Here is a 21,111-nt window from a genome sequence, read left to right as displayed (position 1 = left end):
TTGTGCTCAGGGAGGAAAGGAGAGGGCTTCTTTGTCCCCTGGGGGCGGGGTGGGGTCTGAGAGAGGAATCTGGAGCCGTGAACTGGCTGCCGCAGTGGGGCTGGTGCAGTTAGGTCTACCTAGGTCAGACTTGCAGCCCAGTTACATGGACAAGGGAGGGTCAGGAGGGCATGGCCATGCTAGGAAGGAGATGGCTTTGCTGACGTGTGTGAGGTTATGCAGCCTAGAGGAGAGGGATTAGGGGAAATTGAGGAATACATGTTTTGGTGTCACACGGATAAAGGTCAAGTCGTAGCTGTATCCGTGACAGGCGGATAGCCTTAAGCGAGTGACTTTATTTTTCCGAGCACACTATCTACAGAAGTCCTCGACAGGCGCATCAGCTTCAAGAGGCCCTCTGGGACTTGGAGACCAGGCTGTGCTCACCCTCCCTCCTTCTCTGGCTCAGCACTTGCTCTGGGCACCTTCCCAAAGCACAGCATCTAGGGCTCTGCCTGCATTTCTCTCTAAACCTGCTCCCTTGCCTCCTCCGGTCTGTCCCGCAGTCTACTCCTGTCCAGCCTTGGATACCCGTCTACTTGCCTTTGCCCATCAAGGCTCCTCACTGGCCATAATTGGGCCCAAAATAGTACTTCCTCTTGCCACTTCCTGCAACCAGCTTGTGCTTAAGGACAGAGAATTGGTATTTGGCAAGCAGGCAAAAGATGTGAAGGTCAGTGGGGTGCACAGGATCAAGAATTTGCCTCCAGGTACCAGTAAGCAGAGTCCAGGGCTGGAGCTTGCTTTCTGATCCTTGGGTACCCCCATCCCCTCCCCAGGCTCAGCTCAGGACTAAGACAGGGCCTCAGTCACTTTCTGCTCTCAACAAGCTCCCTAGACCTACACACCAGTATGCCGAGGCTCGCTCCAAGAGCCTAATCTAGCCTTCGGCCTCCTTTGGTCCTTAAAGATATTTCCTGACTTTTCTGACCCTCATGGCTAGAGTCTGCTCCTTAGTGTCAATCCTGCCTTTCTGTGTGGTGATCACCAAGTAAGTCCCGGGTCCAGGTTTCCTCTTCCCTGTGAGGTAATTTAGATAAATCCTGACTTTGTCTCTAGCCCAAGGGATCTTCAGGAGCAGCTCCTTGAAGAGATAGTCCTTGGCTCAGACTTGCTCCCTTCTCTGGGACCAAGCAGGAGTGAGTCTCAGAGCAGTTACAAGGAATATGAGCCCCACGTGTGACTACATGTAACTCTGGCAGCTCTACTCACTCCAGCTACCCTGTGTGGCTACCTCCCTCTCCCCCACGAGGTGTCGGGGATCTGAGCAGAGCACATGGAAATGCAGTTCTGCCTCCTGATAGGTGAGTGACCTTGAGGAAGACATTGAGTTTCCTCATCAGAACAGTCAACGGTGGCAACAACCTTCTAGGATCACAGCAAGCAACAAAAGGAAACTGAGTTTACTGCTGTCCTGTAGGCAAGACTACAGCTCAGGGCCGTAGCCCAGAGGGAGAATGCTTGCCTAGCATGTGCAACGCAACACCCTGGGTTGATTCCCAGCATTGGCGGCACACACTTCAAACCCCAGCAGCCAGGAGGTAGTAGCAGGAGGATCAGAAGTTCAAGGTCACCCTCAGCTACAGACCCCATCTCAAAAAGCAAAAAGGCATACAGCTGTGTCTCATCTGGATTCGCCAACATTTATTTCATTAACCACGAGTTCAACACTTATCGAGCACTTATTGTGTGGCGGGTGCCACAGTAGGCTTGGGAATGAAGCCGGGACTAGGCCCTGCCCTCAGAGCGTCCATCCACCTTTCTCTCTCTCCCTGCTTAGACGGGGGACTCTCACACCAGGCTCTCACACCCCTCCTTGCTTCACTCAAACCCTGCTCCTACTTCCTCTCACCCATAATCATGCACTTTAAGGCTGTTCTCTTGTCTGGGAAAACCACACCCCATGGCGTCTCAAGCCTGGGTGGCCAGGAGTGTAAGGGGCTGTGGGTGACGGATGCCTCTTGGCCTTTACATCCACCTGCTGAGCCGTACACTAGTCTGTGTACTTCCTCATACAGATGTTAGACGTCAGCGGTTTCCTATAAAAATACGGATACCCGGGTCCTACCTAAGGTTTTCATTTAAGTGGCCTTCGGTGGGCCTGTGCCCCCAGAGAGCCATAGTGGACAGCCCAGGTTGTAAACCATGTTTTAGGGGAGGTGATTCTTCCAGGAGCCTCCCCTGAGGTGAGCCTAAGGCCTGCTCCCTCAGGACCTCCCCATTCACAGCTAACTGGCACAGTCTGAGTGCCGGGCCCCAAAGGCACCCGTCCACAGGCCAGCCCATGCTCTGGAAAGTGGTCTTCTAAATGGCAGTGCAACGTGCCAGCCCCATTCTGTTTACATTGGGATAATGGTGCAGACACAGCCCTGTGCGTCTGGCACTGAAAGGGAAGTCTGCTCTGGGCCTCTGTCAGGGCAGAAATCCTGGGGTGGCAGAAACAGTTCAAGCATGGAGGGTGACAGCCACCGAGAGAGACGCAGTAACTGGACTAGTGGCAGGGAGGCAGGGGCCTGAGGTGGGCCATCAAGGTCTAGATCACCGGGCCCTGTGGTTGCCGGTGCAGGTCTCTAGTAGAGGGCATGCTTTTGATTTTAGGCCTAGTGAACCCCCTTGCATTCCAAGGACTCTATGTACCAGCCAAGCATCCTGTAGGGGAGAAGAGGTCATCAGACCCTTTTACTGAGAAAGAAGGAATTTGGTCTGGTCACATGGCTGGTGAGTGGCTGTCAAGATTCCAAACAGAATCTGTTCAGTCCCAACTTCTGCATCCATCCATTTCATCTTGAATGCCACACGAACAGAACCCTCTCCTCACTGAAAACGGTGCTAACAAGACAAGATGTCCTGGACACATCCTGTGGTGTGGGAGACCCAGCAGCCCCTGAAGGATGTGTGTGAATTGTAAAGTACACACCTACACTTACCCCCTTTTCTTGTCCCATTTTGGGATGGAGCGGGGAGGTTTTGCCCCGAAGACCAAGTTGTTGGTTGTTTTGAGACAGGGAGGGGTCTCACCATTTCGTACTGGCTTGCCTAGAACTTGCTAGGTAGACCAGGCTGGCTTTCAGCTTACAGAGATCCATTTGCCACTGATTCCCTAGTGCTGGGATGATAGGCATGTGCCATCAATACCCGGTCCAAGCTGGTTTTGAATTCAAGATCATCTTGCTTCAGCCTCCCACAGGCCAAGCATACAGTCTGTCAACTGAACTACCCTTTCAGACCAGAAACTAATTTTTTATTGGAAATTTGTTATTTTGTGTGTAGGGATGTTTTACCTGCATGTAGGTCTGTGGCCAGGCAGTGACCCTGGAGACCGGAAGAGGGCATCTGGTCCCTAGGGACTGGAGTTACAGATGGTTGTGAGTGGCCATGCAGGTGCTGGGGATTGAACCTGGGTCCTCTGGAAGAACAGTCATCGCTCTTAACCACTAAACTATTATTGTCCCAGTCCCAGAAGCCAGTTTTTTAAAGGCAGTCATTAGGACTGAACTAAGCAGAGGTGAGTCATGACCTTTCCTTTGTTGTGGGGGCCAACTCAAGTCTCCTGGGGATACCATGGTATGAGGGGCTCTTTGTCCCTACAGAGCGACCCTGTGTTGCTGGGCATTTGCATTCCTTGCAGCCTAGTTTAATGGCACACCTCTTTGGACCAGAATCAGACAGACTTGGGTTCTGGTTCTGTTCCGTAGGAGCCTGAGATAGGACTCTATTGCCCTGGATCCTTGCCTATATGTAGCATGGCTGCTTCAGATTTCCAAGACTTAGACTGACTTGGAAGCTCTTGATTGGCACACTACTGATATGTGTATGATTTGTAGGTAGTTCTAACATTCCAAATTCCTTTGTTCTTTTGAGGAACCTGGAGCCCAGAGAGGTGCAGTGACCTGCTCATGGAAACACAGGAAGCCAGCGGCGACCCTATCATCCCAGCATTCTTCTTCATCTGCTCCCTTCAGTCTAAGTGAGTCAGTGAGGAAGCCCTCATCCTTGGGGGAGACAGAGCCCTGAGGTGGCTGGCAGTAGGCCATTACAGCCCAAGGCCAAGGGGGAGCCATCATTTGGTGTTCTATTTATTGACTCTTTAAATTTCATCATCCGAGGAGAGTTAATACATGACTGTTTGGTAGCAAGAGAAATATAATCTAAGACCGCAATGACCCACCCACCCCAAAGAAAAACAAAATCAAACGGAGCAAACAAACCCTATCTGAAACCAGACCTTTGGAGTTGTAGCTGAAGCGAGGGCCTGAGGGTCATGGCGGCTCCCTGCAGCCTGGAGGTGAGGGAGAGACTGCCCCGAGCGGAAGCGTTCCCAGTTAAAACGGCTATGTCTAGTCCCTCAACTTGGTGGGGGTGGTTCCTCCTAAAAGGACTGCCCCTGGCAGGATGGGGTGTTTAGAGAGGGCCTAGATTCAGTGGCCAGAGAAAGGGGACTCATAGGTCCACCCCAAGGTGACCATCGTGCCAGAGCATAAGACATGGGGAGGCAGGAGCTGGGGCCAGGGCCAGCTGTGAGGAGGGAAGGAAGGCCCTTTTCTCTTACCTGAGAAAGCCCTGTCCCAGACCCACCAATGTTCCCAAATTAAGGAACCTCAGGCACCACCAACACCTTGGAAATGCTGAAGCTGGGAAGCTGCCCAGTGAGAGTCACTGCCCCCTGGTCATCTTGTCTGAATGTCTGAGGGCACGTGAGCAAACTCTGCTTCTGGGTTAGGATGGTTGGAGTTTACCTTGAGGGACAGTGTCTTAGTGCCCTGAACATGCAGAGTGAATGTGAGTGTGTGTGTGTGTGTGTGTGTGTGTGTGTGTGTAATGGATGGGCATTGGTCCTTCCAGGAAAGCTTGGCTAGGGTTCCAGGGCGGCCTCTCACACAGGAATAGGCTTTTATCAGCCTGTATTTTCCTCACATCATGTCCTGCCCCAGGCCACTGCATAAATAAGTGCTTTGGAAAAGTATTCATCTACAAAGTAACATAAATACTGTACATAGGCAAGGATGCTGTCCCTTAGCTTTTCCGCTGCCCCGGAAATCCCTCCACATATTGCACATGGCCTCCCCAGCCGTGTGGGGTCCAGGCCCAGCTGCGTCTTTGGTAGAAGCTTCAGGGACAGAGGTCCTGGGCTGCCTCCACATCTCCACCCTGGTCCCAAGTGGCAGCACCAGGGTGGTCAGCGGGTAGGAGAGGCCTCGGCCTAGCTGGCAGTGTTTCTACCAGGAATGCTTCCACGAAGGTGAGACAGAGTCCACACGGTATGCCCCTGCTTGGACACTGCTCACGGTCTGCGTGTGGCCTGGGAACAGGCTGGCAGGCTGAGGGCAGGTGCACAGGCGGGTCCTGGGCCACAGCGGGCAGGCTCACACCCTCCACAGGAGGAGGTGGTTTGTGCTGTCGTCACGGCCCACGGTCTCGCTACTGCTACCACCCCCACTGCTGAGCCGGAAGTCCTCATAGCCATCACCACCACTGATAACCAGCATCTTAGGCCTGGCTGAGGTGGGACCTCGGTGCCGAGGGGAGTCCCGGTGATCCAGGGATGGCAGCTTCTCAGGGCCTGAGGAACAAGGAGGAGGACCAGTCAGCCCGAGGCGACTTGTAGCTTCATGTCCTATCATTGCTTGAACTCTACACCCCAGAAGACAGTGAGGCACACACTTCCGGTTAACCAAGAATCTCCACGTTGGAAGAAAAGTCTACTCTCCTGGCAGTCACCCTTCTTATCTCCGGTGTGTGCGCGCACGTGTGCGTTTATGCCTTTTCTCTGTGTACGGGGGTGCACATACATATTCATGTGGGTACGTGTGCATGCAGGGTACATGCATGTGTGTGGAGGCCAAAGGTGCCTGGCACTCACTCTGTAGACCAGGCTAGCCTAGAGCTTGCAGAGTTCTATCTGCCTCTGCTTCCGAGTGCGGGGACTAAAGCTTTGGGACACAGCCCTCAGCTTTCTACTCTACCTTGCTCTTTAAAGGACTTTCTTTCTTTTCTTTTCTTTCTCTCTTTCTTTCTTTTTTTTTTTTTTTTTTTTTTTTTTCTTTTTTTTTTCTTTTTTTTTTTTCTTTCTTTCTTTTTCTTCCAGAGACAGGGTTTCTCTGTCTAACAGCTCTGGCTGTCACAGAACTCACTTTGTAGACCAGACTGGACTCGAACTCAGAGATCCACCTGTCTCTGCCTCCTAAGTGCTGGAATTAAAGGCGTGTGCCATCACCACCCAGCTTAAAGGAATTTCTAGAGACTTATTTTATTTTTACTTGTGTGTGCATGTGTGTGTGTGTGTGTGTGTGTGTGTGTGTGTGTGTGTGTGTGTGTGTATGTGTGCACGCGCGCCTGGCTAGGCCAGAAGAGGGCACTGGAGTCCCTGGAGCTGGAGTTACAGGTGGCTGTGAACAGCCTGATTTGAGTGCTGGGAACTAAACTTCGGTCCTCATAAGAGCAAAAATTGCTCTTAACTGCCAAGTCTTCTCTCTAGGTCCCCCTCTCCTTTTATAGGTCAGGGTCTTTCACTAAACCTGGAGCTCATCCATTAGGCTAGGCTGAGTGCCAGCGAGCCCCTGGATCCTGCCTCTGCCTCCCCAGAACTGGAATTACAGACCCATGTCACTGCACTCGGCTTTTACTTGGGTGCTGGGGATTTGAACTCGAGTCCTCACGCTTGCCATGCACGCACTTTATGAATGGCATCATGTCTCCAGCCACCCACTTCCGACCCGTGTTTTCTCTCAGAAATGACATTAATTTCCTAGCCACTTACCATCTTTATTGATTTCTGCACATATAAGGTCCTCTTGATTGTAACTACAGTCACGTGCTGCACAATGAAATTTTGGTTGATGAAACTGAAAATCCTCATCCCCTAGGGAAGTTGTAGCCATCTTATGGGCAACACGTCACACCACTCATGTGTCTGGGGAGATGCTGGTATAAACAGACCTACTGTGGAGCCAGCCAGCTGTGTAAAAATGTAGCATGTTCACTCATGTGCAGACATGTTAGGAGTGTAGTGCATATGGTACTGATTTCTTTTATTTTCTTTCTAGTGTCTCTGTTTTTCTGTTTTTGTTTATGTTTAAGGGACTGATCCCAGAGCCACAGGCATGCAAAGCCTTTTCCTATAATAGGAATATGCTAAGAGTTTTAGCTCTTCCGGAGGACACGCCTACTAGTTACCTTAAGGAAGAGTTTACTGTAAACAGCAGACCAGTGGGCACAGACGCAGCCCTGTCCACCCGGTGTTTACTACAGCTCTGCCCTTGATTTCATCCATCACGGCTCTAGGAGCAACAAGCTGTACCAGCTATATTTACACACGGCATCGCATAGCTGTGTGGGCTTATACTATCTGGGGTTCTGTGAGAGATCTATGATGTGACACAGTGATGCAATCATCCAAGCACGCAGTGCTCAGAGCATGTGCTGCTGCTGCCGTGGGATGCAGAATTGCACCTGATGCCCTTTCCAGTTAATGTGGCTCGTCTTTTCTTATCCACACAGCTCCTGACTCAGCCTCCTGATTCCCTGTCACTTCCTCTTTGGAACACGTATTCTTGTTCCTCCAAAGCGAGATTTTGCTCATCATGACCTCTGTGAAGTACCTCATTTTCCTGCTGTTTCACTTTCTAATCATACTTCCTGCCCTGCACACCACTCTACAGCCTCTTTTCTGTGCTATTTTTATTTCCTGTTCTGGACATCACTTCCGAGTCATTTATACCTCATTTCCAGCTCTGCTTTACTTCCTGGAATATATATAAATATATTAAATTTATTTATCTCTATTATATGTACATCGGTGTTCTGCCATAGGTGCTGGATCCCCTGAAACTGGAGTTACAGACAGATGTGAGGTGCCATGTGGGTATTGGGAATTGAACCAAGGTCCTCTGGAAGAACAGTCAGTGCTCTTAACCACTGAGCCATCTCCCCAGCCCCACTTCCCGATATATTTAAGAAACACATACAACAGTCTATATTTCCCATGAACGTATTCGTCCCCTGTTAGTTTATAGCTCACTTCTGTCTCCCATGACACCTCCCTGGATACTTCACGCACATGCACACACAGGAACACACACCCGGTTTCATTTGGGGTCTCTGAAGTCTGTTTCTTCTAACAGGCTTCACTCCTAGCTTTCCCATCCTCTTAGAGCCTGCCCTGGCAGAGCCAGGGATGGGAGCGGCATGGGCGACCCACCTGTATCTGGGGGAGGTGGCGGGGTTGGACAGAGAAGGTTGAAGCCATCGGGCAGCTGGACTGCTGCCAAGAAGCGGACGTGGCCGGTGTGCCCCTGGCCTAGGCCAGCGGGGCTGAGAGGCGCGCGTGGGCAGCTGACGGTACTCGGGGAGGTGGGCATCGTCAGCACAACCCCAGCGCTGGTGCCCACCCACAGCAGCTCCTCACACACCAGCAGTGCCGTGATCCTCAGGCAGGCTGCCTTGTGCTGCCGGATGATGGCGTCAGAGCCTGGGGGAGGAACAGCATTGTTGGGCCTGGAGGCTGACCCTTTCTTGGCCTCCCCCAGGACGGGGACGGGAGGTCAGTACCTGCCAGCATCCTGTGCACAGGAGGGGTGACATCCACCTCCGCCAGCTGCTCAAAGGTGTCTGGGTGGTAGAGACAAACGTGGGCACTGCCTTTCAAGGTCACCCACACACCCAGGCTGGAATCGACCATGCAAGCCACGCTTCGGCTGGAATCCTGCCCCACGTAGAATGTGTGCTACGGGAAGGAGGGCAGAGGTCAGGCGGCAGTTGGCAGAGCTGCCCCAGGCCCTTCTGCCTGAACCCCACCATTGCCCATCCCACACACAGCTCCCCACAAACCTCTCTAGGTACCTGCCCGGATTGACAGCCGAGGCAGTCTTGGTCCTGGGTCTGGATGGTCAATTTCAAAGCTTGCCCACTTAATCCTCCAGAAGTAAAAAGGGGTGCCCTTTCCCTATGAAACTTGAGTGACTAAAGCTTGTGTGGGTTTAAGACCAGGCATTGGTCCCTCCCTGGACAGATGGGGAAGTGTTAGCCTAGGAGGAAAAAGTCACACCCTAAGAAGGCCCGTGGTCACATACTAGTCACAGAGCCAGGGCCTGACTCCAACCTTCAACTCAGTCAACGAAACCCAAGGAAATCTGTGGCCCCTAGGGACTGCCTAGGCTGGGAACCTATGGTTTGTGTGTAAATTAAACAGGACTAAAGGCCAAAAGTTTATATTAACGGATGGTGACATCAGGAAGGACCCTGCTGTCCCCCAAGGATCCCAATATTGCACTTACAGGATCCAAGAGGAGCATGAATGAGGAATGTAAATGGGAATTTGCTGTCTTCCTCATCAGCTAGAGTGGAGATGAGGACCAGAGAAGGGTAGAGATTGGCTGGGTAAGGGAGAGGGTTCAGGGAAAGGTCTGAACCCCTCAGCTGGATGCACTGGTCCTCTGGTTTTAGCTCCCTCTCCTGGACCCCAGTTCATCCCAAATCACCAGTTCTGTTCCCGACTCCTGATACCTCCAGCTGTAGTGTGTCAGGGCTCAGGACAAGAACCCGGTTCTGGCAGCCACACCATAGCCGTCCACCCACAGACACCATCTTGGTGATGGGGCTCCCTGGAGCACCCAGAGTCATGGATTTGAAGTTCTGGGGGTCCCAGAAACGCCCTAGAGAAAGAATGGGTTAAAGAAAACATAAAATTCAGTGCAGTCCCAAATTTGTCCCAGCCTTCCCTGAGAAGAAACCTGAATGCTCCCATTTATTTTATTTTTGGCTTTAGAGACAGAGTTTCTCTGTATAGCCCTGGCTATCTTAGAACTCACTCTGTAGACCAGGCTGGCCTCAAACTCAGAAATCCACCTGCCTCTGCCTCTCAAGTGCCAGGATTAAAGGTGTGAGCCACCACCGCCTGGTGAATGCTCTCATTTATAAGAGAAGATATGGGGACCCCAGGAGTTGCCCAAAGCCTCATAGATGTCTGGGCCTGTGGCCCAGAAGTTCCCATTTGTCCAGAAGAGAGCTCAGTTCCTACCAAAGGGACAAGGGTGGGAGGGTGTGGGGGCACATACCTGCTTCCCTTTGGTAGACTACAAGGTCTCCATTGGCCAAGGACACAAACACCTGGTTATTCAGGTACCTGAGGGAAAGGAAGTAATGATGCAGTCCCAGAGGCTGAAGTGTGCATCCCAGAGCCAAGGGACTCACAGGTACAATGGCTCTGGTCCCAATGGTTCACCTCCTTTGATCCTTTACTCTCAAAGTGTGTGTGTGTGTGGGGGGGGGCTGAGAAGCAGCAGTGACACACCCAAGTTAACAGTGTGGGAGACGCACAGCTGGCCTCAGTCCAGGCCTCTGTTCTGCATCTTCCCCAGAAAAGAGGGGCCAGCAGAGCAGGGGCAGATGAACAGAGGTGGCCTATATGCTGGCCAGGAAGCCCCTGGGGGGGAAGGGTAACCCGGAGCCTTACAGGATGCAGGTCACGGAGGCTGCGTGCTGGAGCTTCATGCTGTTCCTGCGATCGCGGATGCTGTCAGAGGACTGGTAGACGTGGACACTGTGGATTAGGGGGAGCATCTGTGACCAGTGGTCGAATCTACCAGCCCCAAGAGTCAGCCCTTCACTTCTCCGCCTCTCCTACCTCAGCCACTGACCACCGACCAGCTTCTCCTGAGTCTCAGGCCCTCTGGTATGCCCAGCTGGTGGGGACTCCCAAGACGGGCTCCAACCCCCCACCCTCACTTCTGCTTCAGGCCACCACATGAGTTCCAGAGCGGAGTCCCAGGCCTCCTCCTGCCCTTACCAGCCATCCTCGGTGCCCAGCCACACGGAACTCTGGTAGGCTTCAGGGTCCACACTCAAGAGGTCCTCAAGGCTGCCCCTTGTGAAGGAGCCACGGCTGGAACGGCGAAGAGCCCGTCCATCCATTGGGCTGCTGCCGCAGGGACCGCCTGGTCCGAAGGAGCCCGAGAGAGACAGGAAGCCGGGCTCCTGCTCTTCCTCGGAGCTGGTTGTCTCTGCAGTCGCCTCCTTGGAGCTTGGGGTCTCCTCATCTGAAGAGACAAAGATCTCCATCTCTGTTCTCCTCCACCAGGCAGAAATCTAACATCTCCCCAGGCCTCACCATGTTCCCCCTGGCCACATCCTTCCTGCCCTTGGTCCCTGTATGTGCTAAGGCCTGCTCTTCTTAGTCCTCGTCTGGCCATTTCAAGGCCAGCCACATCTGTACGGAGGGACTAGCCACCCTACCCAGTGCCCAGCTCCTTGAAGAGCGTACTCCAAGGTCTCCCGGACCCCACCTGTCTGACTCACTGACTTCTGAGTCCTCACTATTTCAGCCTCCTCGTGAGCTGACTCCAGCCCTTGCCTCCATTGTGTCTCCTGCCTCACTGCCCCCTCAGTTCCCGCCTGCCCGCACTCACTGCCAAAGCTGGAGGAGATGGTCGACTGGCTGGCTTGGCTCTGCAGTGTCCCGGAGGGGCTGGGTGAGGATTCGTCATCGGAGTCACTGTCAAAGGGTACCAGTTCGGCCTGGGGGTCACCCTTGGCAGGGCCTGGGTCCATCTCCAGACCAGATCCTGAGATGGAAATGTGCAGGCAAGGCTGAGGCCCTGGCTCGGCCAGTGTTGCTGCTTCCTCGTCAGCTGTGGCCTCGACATCTAGTTCGGGCCCAGCGGGCTCCAGGGTGGTCTCTGGGGGACTCCTCAAGGGCTCTGGCTGCTCTCTAGAGACAAAGGGGAAAGGAACAGGAGCTGCCGCTAGGAGGCGCCCGAGATAGCATCCTAACCCGACCCCGCCCACCGCCAGCCCCGCCCACCGCCAGCCCCGCCCACCAGCCCCCAGGTCAACCTCAGCGTTTACTGGGACAGAAGCTGGTCTCCTAGGCTCACCAGGGCCTTACCGCGGGCGACGCTGCAGACCTGGCACCGCTCCGATACAGAGAATGCGGGCAGAGCAAACGGCAATGCAGGCCTCCACGTCTGGTTCCGCTCTCAAGCTCAGCAGGCACACCTGGCCCACGTAGCCATCACTGTTGCACACCCACACCTCTGGTGCTGGCTCTGGGCAGCTGCTGAGGGTGGGGGCAGCACAGGAAAACTGTGGGGAACCCCAATGGACAGGGAGAGGGGAGTGTTAGAATTGTGCCAGTATCTGGCTCTACCACAGACCCCAGCAGAACAGAGGGGTGGCAGGCTTACACACATCTCTCTAGACCAAATGCACTATGCTCGTGATACAAATAGCACCCGAACCTGTATGTACACGTACAGGCACCCTGAATAGGACCATGGATGTATGCATCTACTAATATGTGGTGCTGGTACTATTGGTTAGGTATGAAAACTCATACAAGGGCACGAGGTAGACCTCAAATCTACAGTGTGTGTTCAAAACGCACACGCCCATACACAAATGATACACACACAGTGTGCAAATTCACATACTCAGACACAGGGGGCAATCACCATGTTTCAAACACATATGAGATGTGGTACACAAAACAAAAATTCATACACACATAGCTTTGAATAGACCACATGACCCACATGCACATGTGTGCATGTGTACACACACACACACGCACACGCACACGCACACGCACACACACACGCACACACACACCTGCATGCCACTGCGAGTTTTCATGATGGGGATGGCCTTCAGGAACTCAGGGTCTAGACAGCTTTTACTGGACGCTGTAGTAGAAGAGACAAGGCAGAGGAGACACACCCTACTTAGCACCCACCTTACCCTGCCTCGCTCCCACCCACTCCATTTCCTCCTGTCTGTGAGTCTCCCTAGGGAGGGCCTGCTACAAGGAGAGGTTATGGGTTACACCCTGTCTGCTCCTGGCCTCAGTTTCCCCTTCTGTACAATGAGGGAATAGCCCTGGGTCTCTAAGCTATAAAACTAATCAATAACTCTCCAGGACTCAACCACACTGAGAAAGAGGAAGGTCTTGGCTGGCCAGGCCTATGCTGGGGTCCCTGTCCTAAAACACCTCTGTCTGGGAGCCCCTTCCCAGCCAGGGAGGAGCTGGGAGCCAGAGCTAACGGCCAGCCCGCTGTTTCACGGCAGAGGTCTCAGTCCTCCTGTCCTAACCAGCTGCTGGAAGACGGGAGACTGTAGTTCAGGGAGTTCTCGCTTCTAAAGTCAGGACTGCCCAGAGGCTCTGAGGGGGGACACCAGCACAAACCCTGGCTCACCCAGCTTCCTCTTGGCCTCATCGAAGGCCTGCTCAAAGCCCAGGCGGGCATCGGGGTGGGGGAACTCAAAGATGAAGGAGTCGGTGCCCTCGGGCCGGGTGGCACACAGCTCCAGCTTGGTGGGTGGGAAAGAAAGTGAGTAGCACAGTGCCTGCTTTTCCGACAGGTCCCGGTGCACGGCGGCAGAGAGGTCCCTCAGCGCATCGTCCAGACTCTGTGGGAAAAGAGCCCAGGCCTCAGGCCAAGGTCTCACCGCATGAGAACCTGCGTTTGGGGACGAGGAAGGCTGCTTCCGCCCACCACAGACAGGGCTGGCCTTTCTCCCGGTTAGATGTCTCCTCCCTCAGACCTGGGACCTGTCACTTCCCTTAAGCAGAAGCAAGTCTATAATTTCCCCCTTCAGATAAGTGACAGGGCCAACCGCTCTCTCAGGCAAATGCCGAGACTGTCTCTCCCCCAGACAAGGTCAGGGGAAGTCCCAGCCCAACCCTGCCTTAGCTCGGGGCACAGACCTGATGGGGGAAGCCAAGGCCCTCGGAGAGCTTGCTCATTTGGCTCAGGGTGGCCAGGTCCTCATCCAGGCGGCTGATGGCCTTCTGGATATTTTCCCGGTTGGTGGCTTGAGACGCCCCTGGCAGGGACAGAGGAAAGCCATGGACATGTAAGACAAGGTCAGACTTTGACAGACACACGTCCCTCACTGCACAGCCTGCAGCTGGACATGAGATGGATGGGTCTAGTAAATGGCGAGTTCCCAGACCCAAGCTCTCAGCAACAAGGGTAGTAGGCAGCTTCCAGAAAAGTCCCAGGCCTGGGAGGAGGGCACTGGGCTTGGTTTAGGAGCACAGGCACAGGATGCCTGACTCCTGGAGAACTTGCTACAAGAGCACAGATGCCTCAGCAGGTTATGTGAGCGCCAGGAGACACTGGACGCAGCAATGGTGCAGCCTCGTGGGGACTGGCCAAACAGACAGAGCCCTGGCAGTCCCGTCGCCCACGGAGAAACCTGCCTCCTGGGAAAGGAGGTCACAAGGAGCTGGTGTCCTGACTCCCCGGTCTTCTCCCACAGCTGACCATAGGCCAGCTCAGAATGTCCACCTCAGGGCCCGGATGCATGTACCCTAGAGACTAGCAGATCGATCCTAAGGGGCTGTGTCTTCACTGCTAGGCTGGGCAGTTCAGTCTTGAAATCAAGGACAGGAAGTTGTCCTTTCTCCTAAAGGACAGCTCATGCTATCCTCTCTGCGCCTGTTTACCGTATACACGAGCAGCTCTCACAGGTCACAGAATGCTAAGAAGACCATGGGGTCATGAAGCACTCCACGAGGAACGGGTTCTGAGACCGGCAAGTGATGTCTGGAAGGGTCCATGTGGCCAGGGGCCCTACAGAGACATGCCCATGGAGCTGGCAGGATGGTGTCCCCGCCACGGACACAGAGTCTCTGATACTGCTACAGAGGAGGGTATGTGCAGGGCAGGGCTGTGGACCCAACAAGCCGAGCCTTGGAATACCTGGCATTCGCTTGTGTCCCCTCAGAGTTTATATGTTGAAATACTCCCCCAGTATTGGTGTAGGGGGTGACAAGGTCATATGGGTGGTGTCCTCATGAGTGGGATTCACGCTTTTAATCTCAGCACTCAGGAGGCAGAGGCAGGCGGATTTCGGTGAGGTCAAGGCCGGCCTGGTCTACACAGTGAGTCAGCGCTGTGCTGCCTGAACGAAACAAAACCTGGGACAGCTGGTTTAACCCTTTCACCTAGTGAGGACACACAGGAGGAACACCAGACAGGCTGTGTCGCATACCGGAATGTTCCAGAACCAGGAGCAATAAATTCCTACTTACGCACTACCTGGTCTTTGGTGTTTGGTTTGGTTGTTGTTGTTACAGGGATCCGGACTAAAACAGTCTCCCACTGCTTCTAAAAACCACCCTCCTGCTCCAAAGCCAGGCTTTCTTCCTTTTCTCCCCTGCCTTACTCCTGGCCACACAGGAGTGGGCGAACTCTCCCAACTGCTCTGTCTCCTAGTGAGCAGAGATGAGGTGGACTCAGGCCTCACCGGGGGGCCCCCGTGGGACAACCTGGCTCCCCTGAGGCCCCCTCTCAGGCAGGCTCAGAGTCAGTTCTGGAGTGGCACTCGGGCAGGCTCTGAAGTGCGGTGCTGAGACTGAGGTCACCACACAGCAAGAGGGGAGGAGAGACGGCAGCAGAGGTCCCGGGGGGGGGGGGGGGGTCCAGCTCCCGGCAGGTTCAGCCCCAAGTCACCAGAACGCCTTAACCAGTCCTTCACTGGGGCTCTGCTCCTGGTGTTAGGTGGGAATGGTACCACACCAGCTCAGAGCCGGTCTTCAAACGACCGCTAGACTCAATGGCCGACCTCAGTTATGGTGACTGCTTTGCAGCCCCACGTGGGTCTTGCCGGGGCACCAAGAGGATGGCTGGCATGGATACCTGGATCGGGCTGCATGAACGCTAACCCGGTCCTTCAAAACCAGCCCCTCCTATGGGATGGACAGTGAGACGCAAAAGCAGGAAAACCGACAGACAGGCGGCCAGACAGGCCAGAGTTCAAACACCGAGGCACTTCTCAGAGGAGGAACCCAACACCGGAATCTCTTTCCGACAGACTCAAGTCAGCCCTACCTTTGATGATGTCTGTGTCTTCCAGCGGCAGCTTCCACAGCATCTTGTACTTGCTGGCCGTATCAATGACGCTGGCTGCCGTGTACCTGTGGGTAGCCAATGGGGTGCTCTGGCTGGGGCAGGGAGTAGAGCCCACCATAGATCAATGGCTCTCCTGCCTGCACCACCCAGCCCCACCCTGGCCACTCACAGGCTCATGGAGCTGCGCCGTAGGGAACCTGACTTCCGTTTCAGGGTGGTGCAGACAATGAGGTCGGTGAACAGGAAGAGGGATCGGTCCTTCTTGCCTCCAATTGCCTTCTGTAGGGTTCAAAGCGGGATTCAGGCTGAGTGTGCATAGTCTAGAGGCCGACCCACATGCCCCTAGTGCTCACGGGAGGTGGGGGAGTGGGGAGAGGGCGGCTAGCTCTCCCCGACTCATGCAGGGCTCCTACTGCGGTTGGGGGAGAGCAGGGACCTGAGGCAGCAGGCACGCAAGAGTGAACTTGGGTAGGTGGGGGTACACGGGGAAGCAGCCAATGGGATACTTCTTACCACTTCAATAACCATCTCCTGCCTCAGGAACCGCCGCAGGGGGGCCTGGAGCTGTTGGGCGGGAGACACAAGGGGTCTTAAAAACTAATTATGAATCCACTAACCCTGCAGCGATCTGGTTGGCCCACTCCATAAACCAGGTCAGTCAGAGCAATGTCCTGTCTTCTCCCACATGGCTGTGCTTGCGCGAGGCCAGGGACACAAGGTCAGACAGATGAGGGGGAGGACACAGAAGGGTGGGGCACTGTGGTCACAGACCCTGGTCTGGATGTGGACGGCCACAATCTCAGGGACAGACGCAGACAGGAGTGTGTGTGGGGGGGCACGGCATGGGGGGGCACATACGTCCTCCATGCCCTCGATGTGGGCTTCGATCTCCTGCAGCACACGGGCATGCCGCTCCGCCTCCTCGGCACTCCTCACTCCCTTGTTGATGCGTTCAGCCACCTGTTTGATGTTCCGCTGAGCATCCAGCAGGAGCGGGTGGTCTGGATGGTCTTCCGGTGTGTGCTTCAGAAGGTCCTGGGGTGGGAACGGACACCTGCTTAGCTACCCTCCAGACTGACTGCTGGAGCGGGGGAGACTACTGGGTAGGCACCAGGGAGGACTTTCTTTCCTGTCTGGAGTCTGAGAACAGACATGCACCCCACACTCACGTGCCTCCCTGCCCCACCAGCCCCAGGCTTACCTTCACCAGAAGCTCATATCGTGGGATCCTCTGCACGGGCTTGATCATGAGGTCGGACAGCGCCTGCTTTTCCTTGTTCTCACGCATGCTTTGCTGAAAGCCAAGGCAGATTGGAGGGGGTCCCCATGTGAGGAATGACATGTTAGGAAGAGACAGTTCCTAGCAAGTCCCCCCAGCTGAGCTCAGTCAGGGGCAGAGGCTGACCACACTAGTGGATGCTAGTCCCTCCTAGCATCATAGCGTCCTGGCAAGAGCCCCAGGGATGTCCCAGAGCTAGCCTGAGGTGAGCGTATCTCCATCCCGACCCCGGTCCACATACCTCCAAGAACTTGAGAAAGGCCGGCCTCGCCTCCTTAGCTATGCGCACAGCATCCTTTGCATTGAGGAAGTTATCAATATAGGCGGAATAAATGTTCACTAAGACGTCTTTGGAGAACTGTGGGTAAGGAGGCAGGTTAGGCAGGCTCAGGTGTCCCTCACCCACTGCACCCTGTCCTAGCTTCCATCCATTCAACTTCTCTGTCTAAATGTGCATGTGTTGCACGTATGATACATGATTGAATGAGCAGACGTGTGTGTGCACATATATATACATGGTACATCTCCTCTGTGTTTGTGTATAAGCGCATGGACATGTGCCTGGGTGTGTGCTGAACCCAGACCTGGTTTGTCCACTTCTGGACAGTCTATCACCAGGTCTCCAGCCCCATCAAATTAGCCAGGCAGGCCTCAGACGCTGCTTGTGGTGGAAATGAACAGAGCCATTCTAGCCGCTGGGACTCTGCCTGTGGAGTTCCTCCTCCAGGAACACCCTTCCCAGCCCAGTCAACCCGCTCTGGAGACTGGGCTGCAGCCTGCTCTTATGGGATGCACCTGCTGCCTGACTGACCTGGCACAGGAAAGCCTGGCTCTGGGCAGGGTGCATGCTGGTGGCTAATCCTGCTGGTCGGCTGGTGATGGGTGCTAGGTCAGGGGACTTGCCTGCAGGTGAGGACACCTGGGTTCCGGTCTCAATTGCACCAAGGACAGATTAAGATACAGATCTTAGACTCCCTGTCTCTGGACAGGACAGGGCTGAGCCTGAGTGGATGAGGGAGAGCCCGTCCTGGGCTGAGCTTCCCGTCAGCCCCCAGGCAGCATCCAGGTCCGGCAGAGGCTGAGCTTTAATGACACTGAGGGGAGACAACAGCTCTCAATCCCATCTGGTGGCATCAGTGTCCAAGCCGCAAGGACAAACTAAGACCTGTTTAGGTTGAAGGCTACACTCTACCTCATAATGAGCACATTTAAACATGCTCACATCCCAAGGTAGACAGGATTTTTTTTTTTTTTTTTTTTAAGATTATGTATATAGTATTCGGCCTGCAGGCCAGAAGGTGGCACCAGATCTCATTACAGATGTTTGTGAGCCACAATGTGGTTGCTGAGAATTGAACTCAGAACCTCTAGAAGAGTAGCCAATGCTCCTAACCTCTGAGCCATCTCTCCAGCTCTGGATTATTTACTTATTTATTTTTTTAAAGACAGGGTCTCACAATGTAGTCCTGATTGTCTTTAAACTCACTAGGTAGACCATTTTTTGGTTTGGCTTATAGAGTTTTCTGGAAGGATTCTCTACAGTTTTGCTTTTACAATGTGGCTCTAAGTAACCACTTATTTGAATTTGGTTATATCAGTCATCATCAAGAATTCTTGCCGGTGGTGGTGGCTCACGCCTTTAATCCCAGCACTCGCAGGCAGAGGCAGGTGGATCTCTGTGAGTTCAAGGCCAGCCTGGTTTACAGAGCAAGTTTCAGAACAGCCAGGACTACACAGAGAGAAACCCTGTCTCCAAAAACCAAAAAAAAAAAAAAAAGTACCTTAAACGTTTTTCAAATATAATTAAAGTTACATAAATAAGTGCCAATTTTGGGGCTGGAGAGATGGCTCAGAGGTTAAGAGCACTGACTGCTCTTCCAGAGGTCCTGAGTTCAATTCCCAGCACCCACATGGTGGCTCACAACCATCTGTAATGAGATCTGGCACCCTCTTCTGTATACATAATAAATAAATAATCTTTAAAAAAAAAATAAGTGCCAATTTTAAGAAGAAACATCGCGTTACATTCACAGGAGTTTAATGATTTTTTTTTTTAAACTTTGCTTTTGTGGTTCTTTTGAAATTCTGAGCCACCACTGAAGGACCTTGAAGAGCTCATGGATGACCGGGCTCCTGGGGCAAGGATATGTGGCAAGCACCAGGGCCTCTGGTGCATATACTGTGTAGGATAGTGCCCAGATGTAAAAGGCGCCAGCGGGTACAAACCAGATCACTAAACAGCCCGCCAGAATGAGGTGAGCTTCCACGTCAAGCGTATGAACGTGAGGTCTGGGTCAGCAGCAACGCCAGCAGCGGGGTCAAGGTGTACGGCTGGAGTCCACGCAGCAAGGACACTCACCGACTGGACGAGCAGGGCTCCCACCTTCTGCTGGGCATGCCACGTCTGCACACAGTGTCGGACCTGCTCCAGGAACTGTTCGTGGTGTTCCAGAAGTTCAGGGATCTGGTCGAAGATCTCATCCACCAGTGACGGGTCACACAGCAAGACCTGCTGCTTCAGTGTCTCCGGCTGCTTCAGTGGCTGCATGTAGCCCTGGAGGACCCACGGGGTCAGTGCATCTTCTCACAGAGGTGGTACCCCGCCTCACCGCACAGGTCAGTGCATCTTCCCACAGACGTGGTACCCCGCCTCACCGCACAGGTCAGTGCATCTTCCTACAGACGTGGTACCCCGCCTCACCGCACAGGTCAGTGCATCTTCCTACAGACGTGGTACCCCGCCTCACCGCACAGGTCAGTGCATCTTCCTACAGAGGTGGTACCCCGCCTCACCCAGGTCAGTGCATCTTCCTACAGAGGTGACCCGCTCACCAGCCTCACAGTCTGACCCCCAAACTGGTGCTCCTGTCTAGCTCAGGGCTTAGTCAGAGGAGAGGGGGACGCAGGGAAAGGATGCTAGATGCATGAAAAGAGCTTGGAGGAAAAAGTAAGAAGACTGGGTTGGGTGAGACGATTTCCAGGACACACACACACACACACACACACACACACACACACACACACCCCCCAGTAACTCAATAAATATTTTACTGAGTCATTACCACATGCCAGGCACTGTTTTAAGAACCAAAAATCAGAAGTGAACAAGAAAGACCCAAAAGATGACTGTGGTGGAGACTGAGATAGGAGGGTCACCATAAGTTTAAGGTCAGCCTGGGCTACATGGTGAGACCTTATTTCAAAAAAATAGCCAATAGCCGGGAGGTGGTGGTGCACACTTTTAATCCCATCACTCAGGAGGCAGAGGCAGGGGGATCTGTGTGAGTTCAAGGCCAGTGTGATCTATATAGAGTGAGTTCCAGGACAGCCAGAGATACACAGAGAAATCCTGTCTCAAAAAAAAAAAAAAAAGACCCGACAAAACTTACATCTAATCAGAAGAAACACACAAATGAGAGGAATGTGGAAAACAAAACCACATTTCACCAAACTTAAGATATACTGTGGTAATAAACACACACACACACACACACACACACACACACACACACACACACACACACAGGTTTTCCAAGACAGGGTTTCTGTGTGTAGCCTGGCTGTCCTGGAACTCACTCTGTAGATCAGGCTAGCCTCAAACTCACAGAAATCAGATTGCCTCTGCCTCCTGAATTCTGGGACTAAAGGTGTGTGCCACCACTGTGCAGTTGCTGTTTATTTTTTAGTTACCTTTAAAAGAAAAGAAAAAAAACCCTGATGACAATTAAATTATGATATGCTACGAATTATATGAGGAACTCTGGATTCACTGAAACGTGAAGGCCTTCCCTCTCAGGATCAATTCCAAGTTGGAACTCGGGGGTTAAAATGATGACAGGCAGGGCACTGGAAGTCAACTCTGGAGTTACTGGAGGCCTGGACGGAATACTAGTTTAAAAGTCTTTGAATCTCCGGGGCAGTCTTGACTAAAATTCCTGTTTT

General features: G+C 53.4%; 1 protein-coding gene across 1 annotated transcript in view; it reads right to left on the bottom strand.

The window, feature by feature from the left end:
- Nucleotides 1-1,661: 1,661 nt before the first annotated feature.
- Nucleotides 1,662-21,111, bottom strand: part of Arhgef17 (Rho guanine nucleotide exchange factor 17) — a 63,085-nt gene continuing 43,635 nt past the window's right edge. Inside the window, 19 exon segments of the mRNA XM_028877542.2 lie at nucleotides 1,662-5,599; nucleotides 8,237-8,506; nucleotides 8,587-8,761; nucleotides 9,541-9,689; nucleotides 10,092-10,159; nucleotides 10,490-10,576; nucleotides 10,823-11,072; nucleotides 11,442-11,743; nucleotides 11,921-12,117; nucleotides 12,643-12,716; nucleotides 13,227-13,440; nucleotides 13,739-13,857; nucleotides 15,870-15,955; nucleotides 16,060-16,169; nucleotides 16,404-16,454; nucleotides 16,749-16,925; nucleotides 17,092-17,184; nucleotides 17,411-17,527; nucleotides 19,529-19,723. Coding sequence (XP_028733375.1) covers nucleotides 5,403-5,599; nucleotides 8,237-8,506; nucleotides 8,587-8,761; nucleotides 9,541-9,689; nucleotides 10,092-10,159; nucleotides 10,490-10,576; nucleotides 10,823-11,072; nucleotides 11,442-11,743; nucleotides 11,921-12,117; nucleotides 12,643-12,716; nucleotides 13,227-13,440; nucleotides 13,739-13,857; nucleotides 15,870-15,955; nucleotides 16,060-16,169; nucleotides 16,404-16,454; nucleotides 16,749-16,925; nucleotides 17,092-17,184; nucleotides 17,411-17,527; nucleotides 19,529-19,723 — 2,931 coding nt within the window. The 3' untranslated portion in view covers nucleotides 1,662-5,402.

This window comes from Peromyscus leucopus, chromosome 1, assembly GCF_004664715.2.
Source record: "Peromyscus leucopus breed LL Stock chromosome 1, UCI_PerLeu_2.1, whole genome shotgun sequence".
NCBI classification, from domain to species: domain Eukaryota; kingdom Metazoa; phylum Chordata; class Mammalia; order Rodentia; family Cricetidae; genus Peromyscus; species Peromyscus leucopus.
This window is presented reverse-complemented; position numbering and strand designations above follow the sequence as displayed.